Here is an 18,788-nt window from a genome sequence, read left to right on the forward strand (position 1 = left end):
TCGGACACAGCAAGCTTTAGGTCGAAACATCAACCGCTGTGTGTAAGACCTCCAGTTCACAACACAGACAGCCTGGCCCGAGAGGATTCATCCAGGACTCCCCACCCAGGGTCCTGGGCTATACCCCTCGTCTCACCCTTTCTGCGCATCACGTTGGCAGAGTTCATTCTTGCGGAGGTGTCTGTGGGGGTTGAGCAAGGCTTTGTGAGGTGTGTACACCAGGCTGTCACAATGCAAGTGTGCTCTGCCGCGCAGTCATGTCCGACTCTCTGTAGACCCCGTGCACTGTAGCCCACCAGGCTCCTCTGTCTGTGGGATTCTCCAGGCAAGAATGCTGCAGTGGGCTGCCATTTCCTCCTCCAGGGGGTCTGGAGTCAGGGATAGAATCTGTGTCGACGGCTGCTTTACCCCTAGGGCCCCCTGGCAAGCCCAGGCAGTCATCAGTCAGGGCGACGGTCTTGTGTTACCCTCTCCCATCCTGAGCCTGTAGATAACTCACAGGAACAAAACCACACGTATCAAACCACAGCTCCTGTTGGCATCCCGCCCTCTTTTGTGACTTCATTAGGACCGACACGTCCTCTGCTTCTAACCCTTGTTTTCTTTTTCTTTCTTTCTTCTTCCGCAGTCTTCTCTCCGCAACCCGAACGTGTTGCCATAGTGACCGGAGGGACCGATGGCATCGGATACTCGACCGCCAAGTACCTGGCGAAGCTGGGCATGCACGTCATCATAGGTGATGTTTCCTTTGTTCAGGACCTTACATGTTAGGGTGACTGGGAGACACGCTGTCGTCTGCCTCTGTGCGATGCAGATATTGGTGTGGTTACAGATCCAGGGGGGTTTCCCAGGAGGCCTGGTGTTAAGAGAATCCGCCTGCCAGTGTAGGAGACACAAGAGACCTGGGTTTGATCCCTGGGTTGGGAAGATGCCCCGGAGGAGGGCATGGCAACCCACTCCAGTGTTCTTGCCTGGAGAATCCCATGGACAGAGGGGCCTGGTGGGCTGCAGTCTCTGGGGTCTCAAAGAGTCCGACATGAGTTAGTGACCGAACAACGTATTCCACTATGGGCTTCCCAAGTGACTCAGTGGTAGAGCACCGTCCCGCCAATGCAAGAGACCTGGGTTCGATCCCTGGGTTGAGAAGACCCCTGGGAGGAGGAAATTACAACCCACTATTGTCGACTGGGAAACCCCATGGACAGAGGAGCCTGGTGGGCTTCGGTCCAGGGGGTTACCAAGAGTTGGACCCGACTTAGCAACTAAACAATGGAGCCAGCAGGTGCAGAAGGCGTCAACGGTCAACCTGAAAACCCGAAACAGACAGAAGATTGTGATACTCTTTCTTTCTTTTTGGACAGGAGGCTAGCTTCTCCTTTAATGTGGATCATATATTTTTTTTACCTGTGTGACTCACTGCAGTAAATGACAATAAGTGTGGGTTAGCCTCCCAGACCTGTCATAACAAATTACAGCACAGACTGGATAGATGAAACGGCGCACGTTCACCCTCCCGCAGTCCTGGAGGCTGGAGTCTGAGAGCCAGGTGTGGGCAGGCCTGGTTCCTCCCGAGGCCTCTCTGCTGGGTGCGTAGACGGCCATCTCCTCCCCGAGTCCTCACGTGGCCGTCCCTGTGTGTGTCTCTGTGCCCTGACCCCTTCTTACGAGGACCCCAGTCCTACGGGATCAGGACTCACCCTACTGATCCTGTTTCAGCGTCATCCCCTCTTCAAAGACTCTCATCTCCTAATACAGCCTGATTCTCAGGTCCTGGGGGTGAGGACTTCAATATGTGCCTTTGGGATGTCACGGAATCAGTTCCTAGCCGATTTCAAGCATCTTCTGTTAGCTGCCCACTGAAGACGCTCTCAATTTTCCCTTCTTTCTGAAGCTTTCTTGTGGCTTATGAAAGTGAACGGGAAGTCGCTCAGTCGTGTCCGACTCTTTGCGACCCTGTGGACTGTAGCCTACCAAGCTCCTCCGTCCATGGGATTCTTCAGGCAAGAATACTGGAGTGGGTTGCCATTTCCTTCTCCAGGGGATCTTCCCAACCCAGGGATCGAACCCGGGTTTCCCACACTGGAGGCAGACGCTTCAACCTCTGAGCCGCCAGGGAAGCCCATAAAGCCCTAGTGGCTTATCAGATCAGATCAGATTAGTTGGTCCCTAAATCAACTTTGGAAATGAAGGGACTTTCTTCTGCTAGGAAAGTGGAGACACTTCAAGTCAACTCAATTTACATTTGTGAATATTGCAGCTGTTTAAATCAGCTGGAAGAAAAGATACAGGGAGATGAGCTTTGAAAAAAAACAAAACAAAATATAATATTGATCACATTTTCCCGGACATCCTCTGCATGTAATTAATCCTTTTTGTCCTGTCCGTTTTGATAAAAATTGTACTATAGGTCTGGTTTTACCTCTTTCAACTGTTGCTGTTCACTCATGTCTGACTCTTTGCAACCCCACGGACTGCAGGAAAGCAAGTCCTTCCCTGTCCTTCACCATCTGTTGGAGCTTGTTCAAACTCATGTCCATCGAGTCGGTGATGCCATCCAACCATCTCACTCTCTGCCGTCCCCTTCTCCTCCCACCTTCAATCTTTCCCAGCATCAGAGTCTTTTCAGATGAGTCAGCTCTTTGCATCAGGTGGTGAAAGGATTGGAGTTTCAGCTTCAGCATCAGTCCTTCCAATGAACATTCAGGACTGATCTCCTTTAGGATGGACTAGCGATGACCAGGGCTTGTGTTCCAATAAAAGTTTTTTTTTTTTTTACAGCAGGAGATGAACCAGGTTAAGCTTCAGGCCCATTGTTCACTGGCCCTAATTTGGGTCAAAATCTTTTTTTTTCCCCCTAACAAGTGGTACTCTCCTTCCTTCCTGCTGCTGCTGCTGCTGCTAAGTCGCTTCAGTCGTGTCTGACTCTGTGCGACCCCATAGATGGCAGCCCACCAGGCTCCCCCGTCCCTGGGATTCTCCAGGCAAGAACACTGGAGTGGGTTGCCATTTCCTTCTCCAATGCATGAAAGTGAAAAGAGAAAGTGAAGTTGCTCAGTCGAGTCCAACTCTTAGCGACCCCATGGACTGCAGCCCACCAGGCTCCTCCGTTCCTAACAAGTGGTACTTTCCTTCCTTCCTGCAGACCTTTACAATCTGGTGAGCAGGGTTCATCCTTCCCAGAGCAAATCTGAACGTGGGAGTTTGCCCTTCCCCCATGGCTTGGTGCCGTTGAACCCTTGCTTTGTTTTATACAAAACAACCTCCACGGAACAGAGCTTGATGGCAAGGCAGACCCACCGTGTCTGTGAGCTGCTTCCTTTAGGGGAGTGTTTCCGGATATGCCAGTGGATCCCCAGTAGATGTAGACGCAACATTAGCAGCCGTCTAAGGTCAGGCATGGGCTTCCCTGGTGGCTCAGACTGTAGAGAACCCACCTGCAATGCGGGAGACCCGAGTTCGATCCCTGGGTCGGGAAGATCCCCTGGAGAAGGGCGTGGCAACCCACTCCAGTATTCTCGCCTGGAGAATCCCATGGACAGAGGAGCCTGGAGGGCTACAGTCCACAGGGTCGCAGAGAGTCAGACACGACTGAAGCGTGTTCATGCATACACATACATAGCTGATACACAGTGTTGTCTTAGATTCAGCTGAACAGCAGCCACAGAGTTGTGTTTGTGCATTTGTGTCTTCTTTCATCAAACTCTTCTCCCAGGATAAGCTATTGCAAGGTATTGCATTTAGTTACCTGTGCCATGCAGTGGGTCCTTGCTGTATATCTGCTTTAAATATAGTCGTGTCTCTGTGTTCATCACAAACTCCTAATTTGCCCCTCCTGAGCGTTCCCCTTTGCTAACCGTAAGTTTGTTCTCTATGTGTGAGTCTATTTTTGTTTTGCAAGTAAGTTCATTTGTATCGTGTTTTGATTTTTGTCTTTACATTTTTTTTAACACCAAAAATATTTTTTATTGGGGTTCAGCGGATTAACAATGTTGTGATAGACTCAGGCGGACAGCAAAGGGACTCAGCTGTACATATATGTATACACATTCTTCCCTAAACTCCCCTCCCATCCCGGCTGCCACGTGACACTGAGCAGAGTGCCCTGTGCTGTCCAGCAGGTCCTTGCTGGTTCTCCAAGTTAAACACAGCAGTGTGTCCGTGTCCATCCCAGACTCCCTGACTGTCCCTTCCACCAGGGAACTATAAGGTTATTACAGAGTATTGAGCAGAGCTCCCTGTGCTGAACAGCAGGTCCTTGCTGGCTATCTGTTTTATATATCGCAGTTAATATATACTGATTCCAAGCTGCTAGTTTCTCTCTCCCAACCCCGTTCCCTTTTGGTAACAGTGAGTGTGTTTTCTATGTCTTTCAGTGCGTGTCTCTTTTGTGAATGAGTCCCTTTGTATCTTTTGTGTTTTTTAGCTTGTACGTACAGTCAGGGGCATACGCTGCCTGCTGTGGCTGCCTGATCTCTGAGTGAGCTCTCCATTGCCGGGGGCACGTGCGTTGCCCTGGGTCTAGTCTGTGCTGCGGGTCCACTGCCTGCCCCCTCCCCACCCCAGGTCTCTCAGGACCCCCTGTGTGTTTTTTAGGAACTCGGGGCTTCTTTCTTGCTTCACTGGAGCCTCCGCCGTACCAGCTCTCAATGCCAACGTGGCCGGACCCCGCCAGGCAGCCTGGCAGCAGATGGCATTTTAATAGCAGGTCTCACTATGATGGTTTACTTTTTTCTTTTCCCGTCCATTCCTTCTGATTTTCGCTTTATGTGTCTTCGTTTCTTTGCCGTTAAGGTGTCTAAATGGTTTATGATGTCTGTCTTCCTTATGTTGTCTCTTGTATTGTTAAAAATATTCATCTTTGTTTCATTTAAAATAAATACACTTAAAAAAAAAATCGCACCGATTTCGGAAGCAAGCTCATACATGCCCACATCCCCACTCAGCCGTGAATTCTCTTTCTCGGAGGTGGCGGTCTTTGATGTGTCCAGTGTTTAGAGATGGAAGACATGCGTTCTTTCCCTTCGTGCCCCTGGCCCCCCGCTTGCAGGAAGAATCTCTGAGCAAACCGGTCATAACCACACAACAATGATGTCTTTAAGGCGGCTGAGGTGCAAATCACTTTTGCAGCTGCGTCACCTTGATGTCCGCGGCTTTGAACTTCTCTAAGGGCGGCAGCAGTTTCTAAATCCCTTTCGTTCACCTCCCCCAAAGGTGTCCTCTGCCACTGTTCACTTCTCTGTCTCCAGCTGGAGCTAAAACTATTTCTGTTTTCCCTGAGTTCACCACCCTTACGCTGGGAAAGACTGAGGGCAGGAAGAGAAGGGGGTGACAGAGGATGAGATGGTTGGATGGCATCGCCGACCCAAGGGATGGGAATTTGCAGAAACTCTGGTGCCGAGGTCCAGCCCAGGCTGATCCAGAGAGTTCGAAGCGGGGATGGCGTCGGCGAGGATCAGGATACAATAGCTTCAATTAGATATTAAATAGAGATATAAAGAGTAATAGAATGAGGATAGCTCAGCAGGAAAATTCAGTGGAGAAAAGAGGCTGAGTAGCTTGGTTTACACGGGAGACCAATAAAACTTCAAGACAAGAAGTTTGCACCACTTACATAGGCCGCAGGCGTCCTTCCGTTCTCCGGAAGGAGAGGAGACACTGAGGCCTCCCCGGTCGGATCTTAGAAGCCCAGGCAAAATTAGTAAGCTTGGCGGGCTCCGTGCTCCAGGTGGAGACTCAGCCAGAGTGAGAGAGAGAGAGAGATATGGGGAGACCAGTATTTCGAGGAACTGATCCCAATTCTTTATTTTCCATGGTCTACTTTTATACACTGAGATGTTATGCAAAAGTCACGTGGGGTCAGCAGTCCTGACTTTTATCAAAGTCAGGTGCTTCATACAAATGTATACAGAGGTCTTAGGGGTGTTACATCATCTTCTGGCCAGGGGGGCCTGCTGACAATTTATGACCCTCTCCTTGTGACAGGGGTCAGTCAACCAGGACACTTATTTCTCCAGGGGTGGTTATTCTTAAAAAAGACTCCACCTTCCGAAGGTACCAGATAAAGTTAGATTCCTATAGGGTGAGGGTGTAGTGGGTTTTAGTTAAGGAAAGAATTTACTTAGCCTAAGGTCTAACGTGATTTATATCAAAGGTTAATACTTATTTCTTCTATATATTCATTAATGTGTGTAAGGGCAGGGGATGTGGAGACTTAGCAACAAACATTGGCTCAACAAATGAAAAACCCTTCACCAATACAATTTCTAATCAGCCCACTATACTTATGCTAATAGTTTTCTAACTTCTCTAAAGAACCTGTTTTTAGAAGGTTTAAAGCATCTCGTGCCTCTCATGGTTGGGAGGCTGTGAGCAATCACATGTGGCCGGACAAGCCTGTCAGGCAGGCTAGAGAACCTTCAGAGGAGTTTGTAGGTTAAAACACTCTTGTCATGCCCAGGAATTATTATTAACTGGAGCTCTAGGTTAACTCCTTCTCCGAAAGAGGTGGTGGGGGACAGCCCCCCGTAAAGTCAGAGGTGTAGTTGAGAGCACAAAGTAGTAAAGCAGGCAGGCTCTGGTTATGGGGTAGATGCTCGAGGATTTCCAGGGTTAGGGTTAGGGATCCCGCCTTTGCGTATGTCGAGCCTCCTTCCTCACGACCTTTGCCATGGGTGGAGGTCCTCACACCGGCTCCCAACACTCTGGGAGATGTTGAAGGACAGGGAAGCCTGACGGGGCTACAGTCCACGGGGTCGCAGAGAGTCGGACACGACGGAGCGACTAACCCTTTCCTTTGATCTGTTTTGTGTATTTTTCTGGTTGGCCTCGCAGTGGCTTTCGGGATCTTAGATTCCCCCCAGCAGGGATTGAACCCAGGCAGCGAACATGTGGAGTCCTTGCCACTGGGCTGCACGCATTCCCTCATGATGCTTTTCACAGCTCCAGCCACCCGTGAGTGGAGGGGTTCCCTGGACCACAAGGGTTTTGAAAGTTCTATGTCCTGTGGGACATGTCCTTCGACAATTTCAGGCCCATAGTCTTCTTGGCTTCAACGTGGTCCTCATGCCATAAGCTGACACGCATGTGTGGAATCAATGAAAAGTAGGATGCCCCAGAAATGCATACGGGTGTGTGTGTGTGTGTGTGTGTGTGTGTGTGTGTGCTCAGTCGCTCAGTCATGTCAGATTCTCTGCAACCCCGTGGACCATAGCCCGCCCAGCTCCTCTGTCCATTGGATTCTCCAGGCAAGGACACTGGAGTGGGTTGCCTCACCCTTCTCCAGGGCATCTTTGCAGGCGGATTGCATTGCAAGCGGATTCTTTGAGCCACCAGGGAAGTCCCCCAGACAAGCATGCTTTTGGCCAATGCAGGCTGGAGAAAGCGTATCTTCAGCAGATACATTGAATCAGCCACAGTTGCTCTGAGCTGTTGGCCGAGTCCCAACAGCAGAAATGGAAGCAGACACTTGGTAGGCTTCTCTGTTCACCGTCTCGAGGAAACGTTGTTCCACGTGGAGCGGTTTTCTTCCTCTGAGTCGTGTGTCTTTCTTTCCCTTCTAGCTGGAAATAACGACAGCAAAGCCCAGGAGGCCGTGAGGAGGATAAAAGAGGACACGCTCAACGACCAAGGTACCTGACTGATCTCCCCCAGACAGATGGCGCTTCTGCTTTGCTCTGGGTCCGGGTTCCTGGTGGGGCTCATGGAAGCAGCTTCGGGGAGGGGGCCATGTCTCTGCTCTGGAGCATCTCTCTGAGGGCCTCTGGTCCTCCTTGGCCGGTGCAAGGCAGCAGCAAGCATGGTACCCCCCATGAGGGAGAGTGTTCCTGGTGAGATCGGGCCGTGTTTTCATTCCTTGTCCATCCCCAGGGTCCTCCGAGGCCCGTGTCCACTCAGGACTCTTTGGATGTGCCTAATGGCAGGTGCATCTGCCTCCTTCCGCTTCTTGTTTTTTTTTTTAATAATGTTATTTATTTATTCATGTGTTTTGGCCGTGCTGGGTCTTTGCTGCTGCTCCGGGTTTTTCTCTGGTTGTGGCGGGTGGGGGCTCCTGTCTAGTTGCCGAGTTCCAGCTTCTTCTGCGCTGCCTTCTGTTGTTTTGGAGCTCAGGTTCTAGAAGTTGTGGTTCACGGGCTTAGTTGTCTCCCACGGCACGTGGGATCGTCCCAGATGAGGGATTGAACCTCTGTCCCCCGCATTAGAAAAGACCCTGATGCTGGGAGAGACTGAAGGCCCGAGGAGAAGGGGGCGACAGAGGATGACATGGCTGGATGGCATCACCAACTTGATGGACATGAGTTTGAGTGAACTCCGGGAGTTGGTGATGGCCAGGGAGGCCTGGTGTGCTACAGTCCATGGGGTCGCAGAGACTCAGGCACGACTGAGTGGCTGAACAACAACAGCTTATCAGAAAAAAGAAAAAAGACAAACCCGTGCCACCCCAAAATGCCAATAAACCCCCAATGTGAGGTAAAGAAGCAGCAAGATGCCACTAAGAATGTTCAAAGGAATCCAAACGGAAGTAGGTATGGAAAGTGAAAGTGAAAGTCGGTCAGTTTTGTCCGACTCTTTGTGACCCCATGCTCTGTATGGGATTCTTCAGGCCAGAATACTGGAGTGGGTAGCCTCTCCCTTCTCTCCGGGGCATCTTCTCAACCCAGGGATTGAAGCCACGTCTCCCGCATTGCAGGAGGATTCTTTACCAACTGAGCCACCAGGGAAGCCCAACAATCCTGGAGTGGGTACCCTATCCCTTCTCCAGGGGATCTTCTTGACCCAGGAATCGAACCAGGGTCTCCTGCATTGCAGGAGGATTCTTTACCAACTGAGCTATGAGGGAAGCCTAAATGGATATTGGTTGTCGGTAATTACATGCTAATAAAACCTCTCTTATTTGGACCAAATAGTCATGCTGCCACTAAGTCGTTTCAGTCGTGTCCGAGTCTGTGCGACCCCATAGACGGCAGCCCACCAGGCTCCCCTGTCCCTGGGATTCTCCAGGCAAGAACACTGGAGTGGGTTGCCATTTCCTTCTCCAATGCATGAAAGTGAAAAGTGAAAGTGAAGTCGCTCAGTCGTGTCCGACTCTTAGACACCTCATGGACTGCAGTCTACCAGGCTCCTCCACCCATGGGACTTTTCCAGGGAAGAGTACTGGAGTGGGGTGCCATTGCCTTCTCCAAATAGTCATGCTGATTTTACAACAACAACAAAAAAAACCCACGCCACCCCACAATACCAATGAAAAAAACCCAACTCCACAAAACAAACAGGAAAATGACTTAACAATGTTCAAATGAACCCAAGTGGAAATAGATACTGGTTTTGAGTAATTACATGCTGAGAAAAGCTCTCTCATGTGGAGCAAACAGTCGTGCTAATTTACCAAGGGAAAAAAAAAAAAAGAGCCACCCCTAAAATACCAATAAAACCCCTAGCGCTAGAAAACAAACAGCAAAATGGTTTGCTACTATTCAGACGGACTCAAATGGAAATAGATAAGTGACATAGTCTTCCAAGCAAACCCCGGAAAGTCGGCTTTGCTTTTGCGCATTTCACTGGTGACTCACACAAGCCACGCTGGAGTTCCCTGGTCGCGAATCCCAGGAAATGTGGTTTCTGAGCTTTGTTTTGTTTTTTTAATATTTCTTGTTTGTCCCTGTGGATCTTAGTTGGGGCCCACGGGATCTTGGACCCTTGCTGAAGCGTGCGGGAGCTTTTCTTGCAGCGTGTGGGATTCTAGTTCCCTGACCAGGGATGGAACCCGGGCCCCCAGCTTGGGGAGCTCGGACTCTCAGCTGCTGGGGCACCAGGGAAGTCCCCTGTCCTTTGATTTGAAAGGGAAGAAGGCGTCCCTTGCTTTCCATCACAGTTCTGCATGTTTCATCATCAAGAGGGTCTTCCCGATCAATTTCACACCTGTCCTCCTATTCTTTCTTAAAAATGTTTTAGAATTAAAGATTATCATGTTAGTTTCAGCGATACAACCCAGCGACTCAGTGATACATATACATGTATTTCTTTTCAGGTTCTTGCCCCATGTTGGTTTCTGAGAGAATGTTGAGTAGAATTCCCTGTGCTATGTAATAGGTTCTGGCTGTGCATCTCTTCTCTATATAGTCGTGTGTGGGCTTTCTAGGCCGTGCTAATGATAACCCGCCTGCAATGCAGGAGACGCAGGTTTGATCCCTGGGTCGGGAAGATCGCCTGGAGTAGGGAAATGGCAACCCACTCCAGTATTCTGGCCTTGGAGAATCCCATGGACAGAGGAGCCCGGTGGGCCACAGTCCATGGGGCTGCAAAGAATCAGACGCGACTTAGTGACTAAGCAACATTGAGAGCTCAGAAGGCCAAAGACAGCTTCTGAAAGGCAGGAGGAGGAGTCCAAAGGGTTTGAATGCAGGTCCCCGGAAAAGGTCTCCAGGAATCTGGTTCCGAGTGGACCCCCTCCGGTTCTCCTCTGCTGTGTGTTCCACATGGAGTGATTCTTCTGGGCCATGGTTTGCCCGCTGGGTGAAGCTGGCCGGCCGGAAGGGGTCTGGCAAGGATGCCACGTGCTCAGAGGTGGGCGTTGCCACACCTCCGTCTTGGAGCTCCAGGTGCGGTGGTCTCTCTGTCTGGGCAACGGGCCGCCCACCTGTGCGTGTCCTGAACCGCCCTCCTCGCCTGCAATCTGCCTTCTAGGACTCGCTGGCTTACACTCGGGAGAGGTTTCAGCTCTCCCCTTGTTCCAGCCTCATATTGGCATCAGTCCTCCGCTCTGTGCCTGCGGATAAGCGGGGGCGTGAACAGGGAGGGCAGGCCGTGGGGTTTCCAGGGTTGGTGCATCGCTGCCTTGGCCATCTGCCTGATCCTTGTCCTAGGCATGGGCGTGTGCCTGTCAGACGCCTGCCCTGACGTGCCCTCGGAGGGTTCTCGTTTCAAGTGCTTGATTGACGTGCCTTTAAAGGCATCCACATTGGAGACCTTCTGAAGGAGTCCATGTGGCAGCCTTGGATGGCAAGCCATATCTAAATGATGCCCGTCATGGGTTTTCTGGGCTGGACTTATCCTTGGAAACCCTCCCTACAGAAAGATGTCTCCTGTTCGGAGCAAATTGCACGATCGCCTGCTTATAAAATGGTACTCGAGATTATGTTAAGATTCCTTTAGGAGTTGTTCAGTCGCTAATCGTGTCTGGCTCTTTGCAGCCCTGTGGACTGCGGCATGCCAGGCCTCCCTGTCCATCACCATCTCCCAGAACTTGTTCAAATTGATATACATCGAGTCAGTGATGCCATCCAACCATCTCATCCTCTGTCACCCCCTTCTCCTCCCACCTTCAATCTTTTCCAGCATCAGGGTCTTTTGCAATGAGTCAGCTCTTCGCATCAGGTAGCCAAATATTGGAGTTTCAGCTTCAGCATCAGTCCTTCCAACAAATATTCAGGACTAACCCTAACTGGTTTGATCTCCTGTCAGTCCAAGGGACTCTCAACACTCTTCTCCAACACCACAGTTCAAAAGCATCAGTTCTTCGGCGCTCAGCAAATTCTGGGTGTGTGCGGGAGGCTGATGCATTTGAGTGGATCCTAAGCTCCAGAGACGGAAATGGCAACCTGCTCCAGTATTCTTACCTGGAGAACCCCACAGACAGAGGAGCCTGATGGGCTACATGGGGTTACAGTCCATAGGGTTGCCAAGAGCTGAGCGACTAACTGCTAAATTCATAGAGACACCGTTATGGGTTACATGGTGGTGGTGGGTCCCTTCAAAAAATATCATCCATGGATGAGACAGTAAATGAAACACGGGTCCATGCGTACAAGGGAATCAGCCATAACGAGGAAGGGAATTCTGACACCTGCTTCTGCGTGGGTGAAGCTCGAAGTCATGATGATGAATGAACTAAGCCAGACCCAGAGGACAAGTCCTGTAGGATTTCCACTGTTAGGACATCCCTAGAGGAGCCTGGAAAATCCCATAGGCGGAGGAGCCTGGTAGGCTGCCGTCCATGATGGGGTCACGGGGAGTCAGACACAACTGAGTAACTTCACTTTTCACTTTCATGCATTGGAGAAGGAAATGGCAACCCACTCCAGTGTTCTTGCCTGGAGAATCCCAGGGAAGGGGGAGCCTGGTCGGCTGCTATCTGTGGGGTCGCACAGAATCGGACACGACTGACGTGACTTAGCAGCAGCAGCAGCAGCAGAGAAGCGTGGGAGTTCGAGTGGTAAAAGAGACGTGGGTTTGATGCCTGGGTGGGGAAGATGCCCTGGATGAGGGCATGGCACCCTACTCCAGTATTCTTGCGTGGAGAATCCCATGGACAGAGGAGCCTTGCAGGCTACATTCTGTGGGGTCACAAAGAGTCAGACACGGCTGAGAGACTTCATTTTCACTTTCACCGAATTTACAGTCTTTACCTTTTACTTGGATTTAATTTAATTTCCGTAACCACACAGCCTTTAACAATATGAGGTATCAAGTTTTAGGAAAGCCCATTGTTTTTCCAGAAGATTGCCAAAAAAAAAAAAAAAGAAAGAACATTCGAATAAGAAACAGAAGTGCTTGCCTAATCTAAGAGGGTAAGGAAAATGAAAGTTTTAGGTGCTCAGTCGTGTCTGACTCTTTCTGACCCCATGGACTGAGGATGATGGTGCTGATGACAGAGTGGCCATGATGGGGATGATGGGATGATGGGGATGATGGGGGTGGGGATGCGCTGAGGATGGTGGAGCTGAGGATGGTGCTGATGGTGCTGATGAGAGAATGTCACTGATGACGACGATGGTGCTGTTGCTGCTGCTGGTGGCGGTGGGGATAGCGGTAATGATGACATGGTGATGCTGATATAAATGATGATCATTACGGCTCTCTTGTCCACCGCAGTTATTATCACGTAAAATCAGTTAATTCTGGAGGTGATGCCCAGAGACATTAATGGGCTCCCCGGGGATGCCAGGGTAGCTGCTGATTCTATCTGATTTGTGTCTGTCCTCCACAATTTGCTTTTTCCGCTACGTTATGCCAGAGACTCATTATTTCAGTGGATTCCCGGTGTCCTGTGTGGTGACATGCTTAATTTAATTGTCAGAAGCGACATCAGCAGGAGCTGATTGGAGCTGTCTGTTTGACCTTGCACGCAGCACTTCCTTAATTTTCGGGTCTTCTCTCCTGAGCTGAAATTTTGCAACTTTTGTTCAACTGCGAGAACCAGCTTTTTCTCTGATACCCCTCAGAATGAATGAATTCATGTTCGTCTTCTGTTCGTTGAAACCTTTGTCCCTGGATGAAGAGCTTGCTGCTGAGAAATGTGATCTCGTCTCACCTTCGTGGCTTTTCAGCCTTGCTTTTGCATAAAGCATTTATCAGACTTATTTCTAGTCAACTGTGGCCGTTGGATATGGTTTGTGTTGATTAAAATACGCCTTTCAGGATAATATAAAAGTAGAAACTCCTCCTTTACTTCTCAATTTTCTTATTTTACAGCTGCAATTGTAACCTTATCCTTCCGTCCATCTCAAGGCTGGAATTTGCAGGGTATAAAAAGCTTCTTTTGAAAGCCCTTTCTCGATGAAATCAATTGCACCCCAGATAACTTCTTCATGTGGATACATGGTTACTGAGACAGGACATTTCCTCCCAGGAAATGTAAGGCAGAAAAAAAGAATCAATTTCTTCTTTAGTCTGTTCCCTAAAGAACCATCTGAAGGTTGCAGAGACAAATTCAGGGAGGGATGGTCGCTCTTCTCTTTTTATCCTTTTCCGAGTCCTATTTTGTCCAAATCTGAACGACATGAATTCTGATAAGAAAATACCTCCTGTCTGGCGTCCCTTCCCAGCTACGTGGAGAGTGTTCGACAGGGAAAGAAACTTTGTCCACGTTTCTAGTACACGTGGGCTTCTTAGGAGAAAAGAAAGTGAAGTCGCTCTGTCGTGTCTGACTCTTTGCGACCCCATGGACTGTAGCCCCCACCAGGCTCCTCCGTGCATGGGATTTTCCAGGCAAGAATACTGGAGTGGATTGCCATTCCCTTCTCCAGGGGGTCTTCTCCACCCAGGGATCGAACCCGGGTCTGCCACGTTGCAGGCAGACTCTTTACCAACTGAGCCACCAGGGAATCCCATCTTCTTAGGAGGCTCGGTGGCAAGGACTTCCCTGCCAATGCTGGAGACACGGGTTCCATCCCTGGGTCGGAAAGATCCCCTGGAGGAGGGAATATAAATCGACGCCAGTCTTCTCTCCTGGGGTCGCAAAGAGTCGGACGCGACTGAGCGACTTTGCTCGCGTGCATCCTAGGGCGAGCACCTCTTCAGTGGTAGCTTGATTCAGGGTTATCGCTGCCGTGGTACGGGCAGAGCTAACGACTGACGCATTCTCGGGAGAAATCGTGAGGTCAGCTTTTCAAAGGAGACGTCTTGCCCTCCTGAATTGTCTTCCTTGTCATCGGAGACTCTTCTCTGCTGTCCCGCTGTCCCGGGAGTCTCAGGAAGCCGGTCCCATCCGACGGTGTCCTTCCTACTCTCCCTCCATGGCTGACCCCACCCTCCAGCCCGAAGACCCGACACCCGCTTGCGTTCAGTGGCCGTGCTCAGCCAGACAGAGACCATGGCTGATGGAACTTGAGAACAGTTCTCCAGGACTTAGAGGTTGTGTTTATGAATTAAAAAAAAAATTTTTTTTAAAGCCTGCTAGATATGCAGAGTATATCATGAGAAACGCTGGGCTGGAAGAAGCACAAGTTGGAATCAAGATTGCCGGGAGAAATATCAATAACCTCAGATATGCTGATGACATCACCCTTATGGCAGAAAGTGAAGAGGAACTAAAAAGCCTCTTGGTGAAAGTGAAAGAGGAGAGTGAAAATGTTGGCTTAAAGCTCAACATTCAGAAAATGAAGATCATGGCATCTGGTCCCATCACTTCATGGCAAATAGATGGGGAAACAGTGGAAACAGTGTCAGACTTTATTTTTTTGGGCTCCAAATTTTTTCACACTCAATACTAGGTTAATGAAGAGACCTACGTTAAGGAAACTTAAGTGTTTGTTTTTTTTTTTCAGAGAGACATCAAAGTGAATCCGTTTACCCCAGACTGGGACTTGAGCCCACGTGGCTGGGACTCAAACCCAGCCCAAACCCCCGGTTACCTGCTTTTGGGAGCTAATGCAGCTCAGGTTCTTGATATCTCATCACAGAAAGAATTCAGGGAGAGACAAAGTGGTCTGTAAGAAGTGGATTTACTCAGATGCAGAGAGAAGTGCACTGCACAAAGTGTGGACCATTGCAGAGGGCGAGTGCAGCAATATATATATATATTTTATTATGTATTTATTTTATTCTCTGCTGTGCTGGGTCTTCACTGTTGCATGGGCTGCTCCCTAGCTGCGGGTGAGCAGGGCTCCTCTCTAGCTGTGGCGCACGGCTTCTCACTGCCTGTTGAGGGTGTCAGGAGTTGTGGCTCCCGGGCTGAAGAGCACAGACTCACTTGTTGTGCTACACGGCCTTAGTCACCCTGCTTCCTGTGGGATCTTCCCGGATCGGGCACTGATCCAGCGTCTCCTGCATTGGCAGGTGGATACGCAACCGCTGAGGCACCAGGGAAGCCCCTTGAATGTTTTAATTCGGCCCGCTGAGCCCGGAGGGCCCATGGACAACCTTTTTCTATATCCTCTGGGCCACGTTTCGCCTTTGAAGGCAATGCTTTGAAGGCAATGTGGCCGTACAGAAACGTGCTTATGCTTCCCCATCAGACTGACTTGCCCAAATGGACTTACTTATAAAACAGAAACAGAGTCACAGACTTAGAGAAGGATTTTATGGTTGTCGAGGGGAAGGATGGGAGCAGGGATAGTCAGGGAGTCTGGGATGGACATGGACACACTGCTGTATTTAACATGGAGAACCAGCAAGGACCTGCTGGACAGCACAGGGAGCTCTGCTGAAGACTCTGTAATAACCTTCTGGTCACCAGGGGGAAGGATGGGGGCAGGGATAGTCAGGGAGTATGGGATAGACATGGACACTCTGCTGTGTTTAACATGGAGAACCAGCAAGGACCTGCTGGACAGCACAGGGAACTCTGCTCCATGTCACGGGGCAGCCTGGATGGGAGGGGAGTTTGCGGGAGAAGGGATCCTCGCATATGGACGGCTGAATCCCCCTGTAGCCGGCAGCAGGAGCTCCGCCCCTGGCAAAGGTCCTGAGGAAGGAGGCTGGGCATACGCAAAGGCGGGATTGAGCCTCAGGAGTCCCCCTGGAAATTCTTGAGCATCTACCCCCAAAACCAGAGTCTGCCTACTTTCTGCTTTGTGCTCTCACCTACACCTCTGACTTTACGGGGGGCTGTCCCCTACTACCTCTCTCTGAAAAAAGAGTTCACTTACAGCTCCAGTTAATAAAGTTCCTGGGTGTGATACTGTTTCAACCTACAAACTCCTTTGGAAGTCTTCTGCCTGCCTGAATAGGTTTTTCTGGCCACATGTGATTGCTCAGAGCCTCCCAACTGTGAGAGGCATGAGATGTTCTAAACTGTCTAAATACAGATTCCTTTGAGCAGTTAAAAGATTGATTAGAAATTGTATTGGTGAAGGGTTTTTCACTTGTTGGGCCAATGTTTGCTGCTGAGTCTCCATATCTCTTACCTGCTGTGTCCCTGGCAGTGTATTGATTAATATAATTGGTGTATAGGAATGTAAGTAGTAGCTTTAATGTTTGTAACCTTGGACCCTTGAGTTAATTCTTTTTCTTGTTATAGCCCACCACACCTTTGCCCTATAGGAATGCAACTTTAATGCTTTTGGAGGGTGGTGCCTGACTTTAGAATAATCACCTTTAGAGAAAAATAAGTTTCTTAAAATGTTAACAGGCCTCCGGGCCAGAAGATGGTGCAAATCACCTAAGCTTTTGCATATGATAAGTTTGCAGGAAGAAAGCCTGGCTTACTGCATGACTCTACCCCTTCCCCCATTATCCTCTATGCATAACTTAAGGTATAAAAACTACTTTGGAAAATAAAGTGCGGGCCTTGTTCACCGAAACTTGGTCTCCCCATGTCATTCTTTCTCTTACCTTCTGGCTGAATTATTCAGCCTCTTTTCTCCACTGAATTTCCTCACTGAGCTATCCTTATTTCAGCCTCTTTTCTCCACTGAATTTCGTCACTGAGCTATCCTTATTCTATTACTCTTTATATCCTTAATTAACGTTTAAATAAGCTGTTGTTTCCTGATTGCCGATGCCGTCTCCCCTTCGAAACCCCTGACTCGACCGGGGCTGGACCCCGGCACCCTGCTGTCCCCCTGAAACCATCACGACAGTGTTCATCGCCTGTTCCGTTCAGTTGCTCAGTCGTGTCCACCTCTTTGTGACCCCGTGGACTGCAGCACGCAGGCTTCCCGGCCCTGGCTACACTCCAGTACAAAGTAAAACGTTGAAAATAAAGAGAAGACTGGCTCGTTCACGGCACTGGGCAGGTGTCACCCGCCGGCCACCAACTCCAGGTTTACGCAGTCAGATGCTTAACCGAGTCGTGCACCCGTCAGGCGGGAACTTGACAGAGGTCCCGTCACCCTGCACGTCTGGCCTGCCTCGCTCCGGCCATGGGGACCTGCAGACCTGGGCTTTGTCTTGGGTACCACAGAGATGCTCTCTGACTCACCCCTCACATCCGCAGAACGGGAAGTGCCGTGGTGGGAACGACATTGATGTGGGTTTTGCTTTCACTTATTATCCCCAGATCCTTCACATCCATTCTTTGCCTGCTATTCCTGTGGCTTTTATTTATTTTATTTAAAGCATGTGTTTATGGGAGGATAATTGCTATACAATACTGTCATGGTTTCTGCCATACAGCAACATGAATCAGCTATAGTTCAGTGCAGTCGCTCAGTCGTGTCCGACTCTTTGCAACCCCGTGGACTGCAGCACGCCAGGCCTCCCTGTCCATCTCCAACTCCAGGAGCTTACTCAAACTCACGTCCATCGAGTCAGTGATGCCATCCAGCCATCTCATCCTCTGTCGGCCCCTTCTCCTTCCGCCCTCAATCTTTCCCAGCATCAGGGTGTTTTCCCATGAGTCAGCTCTCGACATCAGGTGGCCAAAGGATTGCACCTTCCCAAATTCCATATGCCGTTGATTCTGGGCACTGATGCAAACTTCATGGAGACACAGCCTGTGTCTGTCACCAGGTACGCGGGGCAACACGGCTCCTCTGCCTCCGCCAGTGACGGAGAACTGTTTTTTCAGATTTACAGATAATTCTCTCCCTGCCTTCCCCTCCTTCTGCCTTCGGCAGTGAGCTCACATATTCTGATGATGTTTTTGTAAAATAACAGACTTAATTTTCATTACGGTTGAAGACATTTTTGTTTTAGAATGTTATCAGCGCGAAAATTGAAAATTCAATTTAATGAAAGTGTGTCTGTGCATCTGTATCTGTGAATTTCTGTGTGTATGTATCTATATATTTCTCTTTTTACTTGTATCTATCTATAGATTATAATATCTATTCAAGCTAAATAGGTGTCTATTAAGTATAAATAGGTATTTAAATTGTATCTATACATGGTACTTGTAGATATCTGTTTGTAAACAGATGCAGTGATTATTCTGTTTATATTTTTATTCTAACATTTTTTTTGAACATTTATATTTTATATTATAGTATAGCTGATTCACTTGTAGCTCAGCTGGTAAAGAATCCTCCTGTAATGCAGGAGACCTGGGTTCGATCCGTGGGTTGGGAAGATCCCCTGGAGAAGGGAAAGGCTCCCCACTCCAGTATTCTGTCCATGGGGTCCCAAAGAGT

At 49.4% G+C, this 18,788-nt stretch overlaps 1 protein-coding gene across 9 annotated transcripts in view; it reads left to right on the top strand.

The window, feature by feature from the left end:
- DHRSX (dehydrogenase/reductase X-linked) overlaps nt 1-18,788 on the top strand; it is a 263,013-nt gene that overhangs the window by 38,648 nt on the left and 205,577 nt on the right. For all 9 annotated transcript variants that reach the window (XR_011565104.1, XR_011565102.1, XR_011565103.1 and 6 more), the window contains exons 2-3: nt 629-736; nt 7,560-7,628. Coding sequence is in view for 4 of the 9 variants with exons in the window: in XM_070783501.1 (XP_070639602.1) it covers nt 629-736; nt 7,560-7,628 (177 nt within the window). In the remaining 5 variants the exon portion in view is untranslated. The remainder of the gene's footprint in view (nt 1-628; nt 737-7,559; nt 7,629-18,788) is intronic.

The sequence above is a fragment of the Bos indicus genome, chromosome X, assembly GCF_029378745.1.
Source record: "Bos indicus isolate NIAB-ARS_2022 breed Sahiwal x Tharparkar chromosome X, NIAB-ARS_B.indTharparkar_mat_pri_1.0, whole genome shotgun sequence".
NCBI classification, from domain to species: Eukaryota; Metazoa; Chordata; class Mammalia; order Artiodactyla; family Bovidae; genus Bos; species Bos indicus.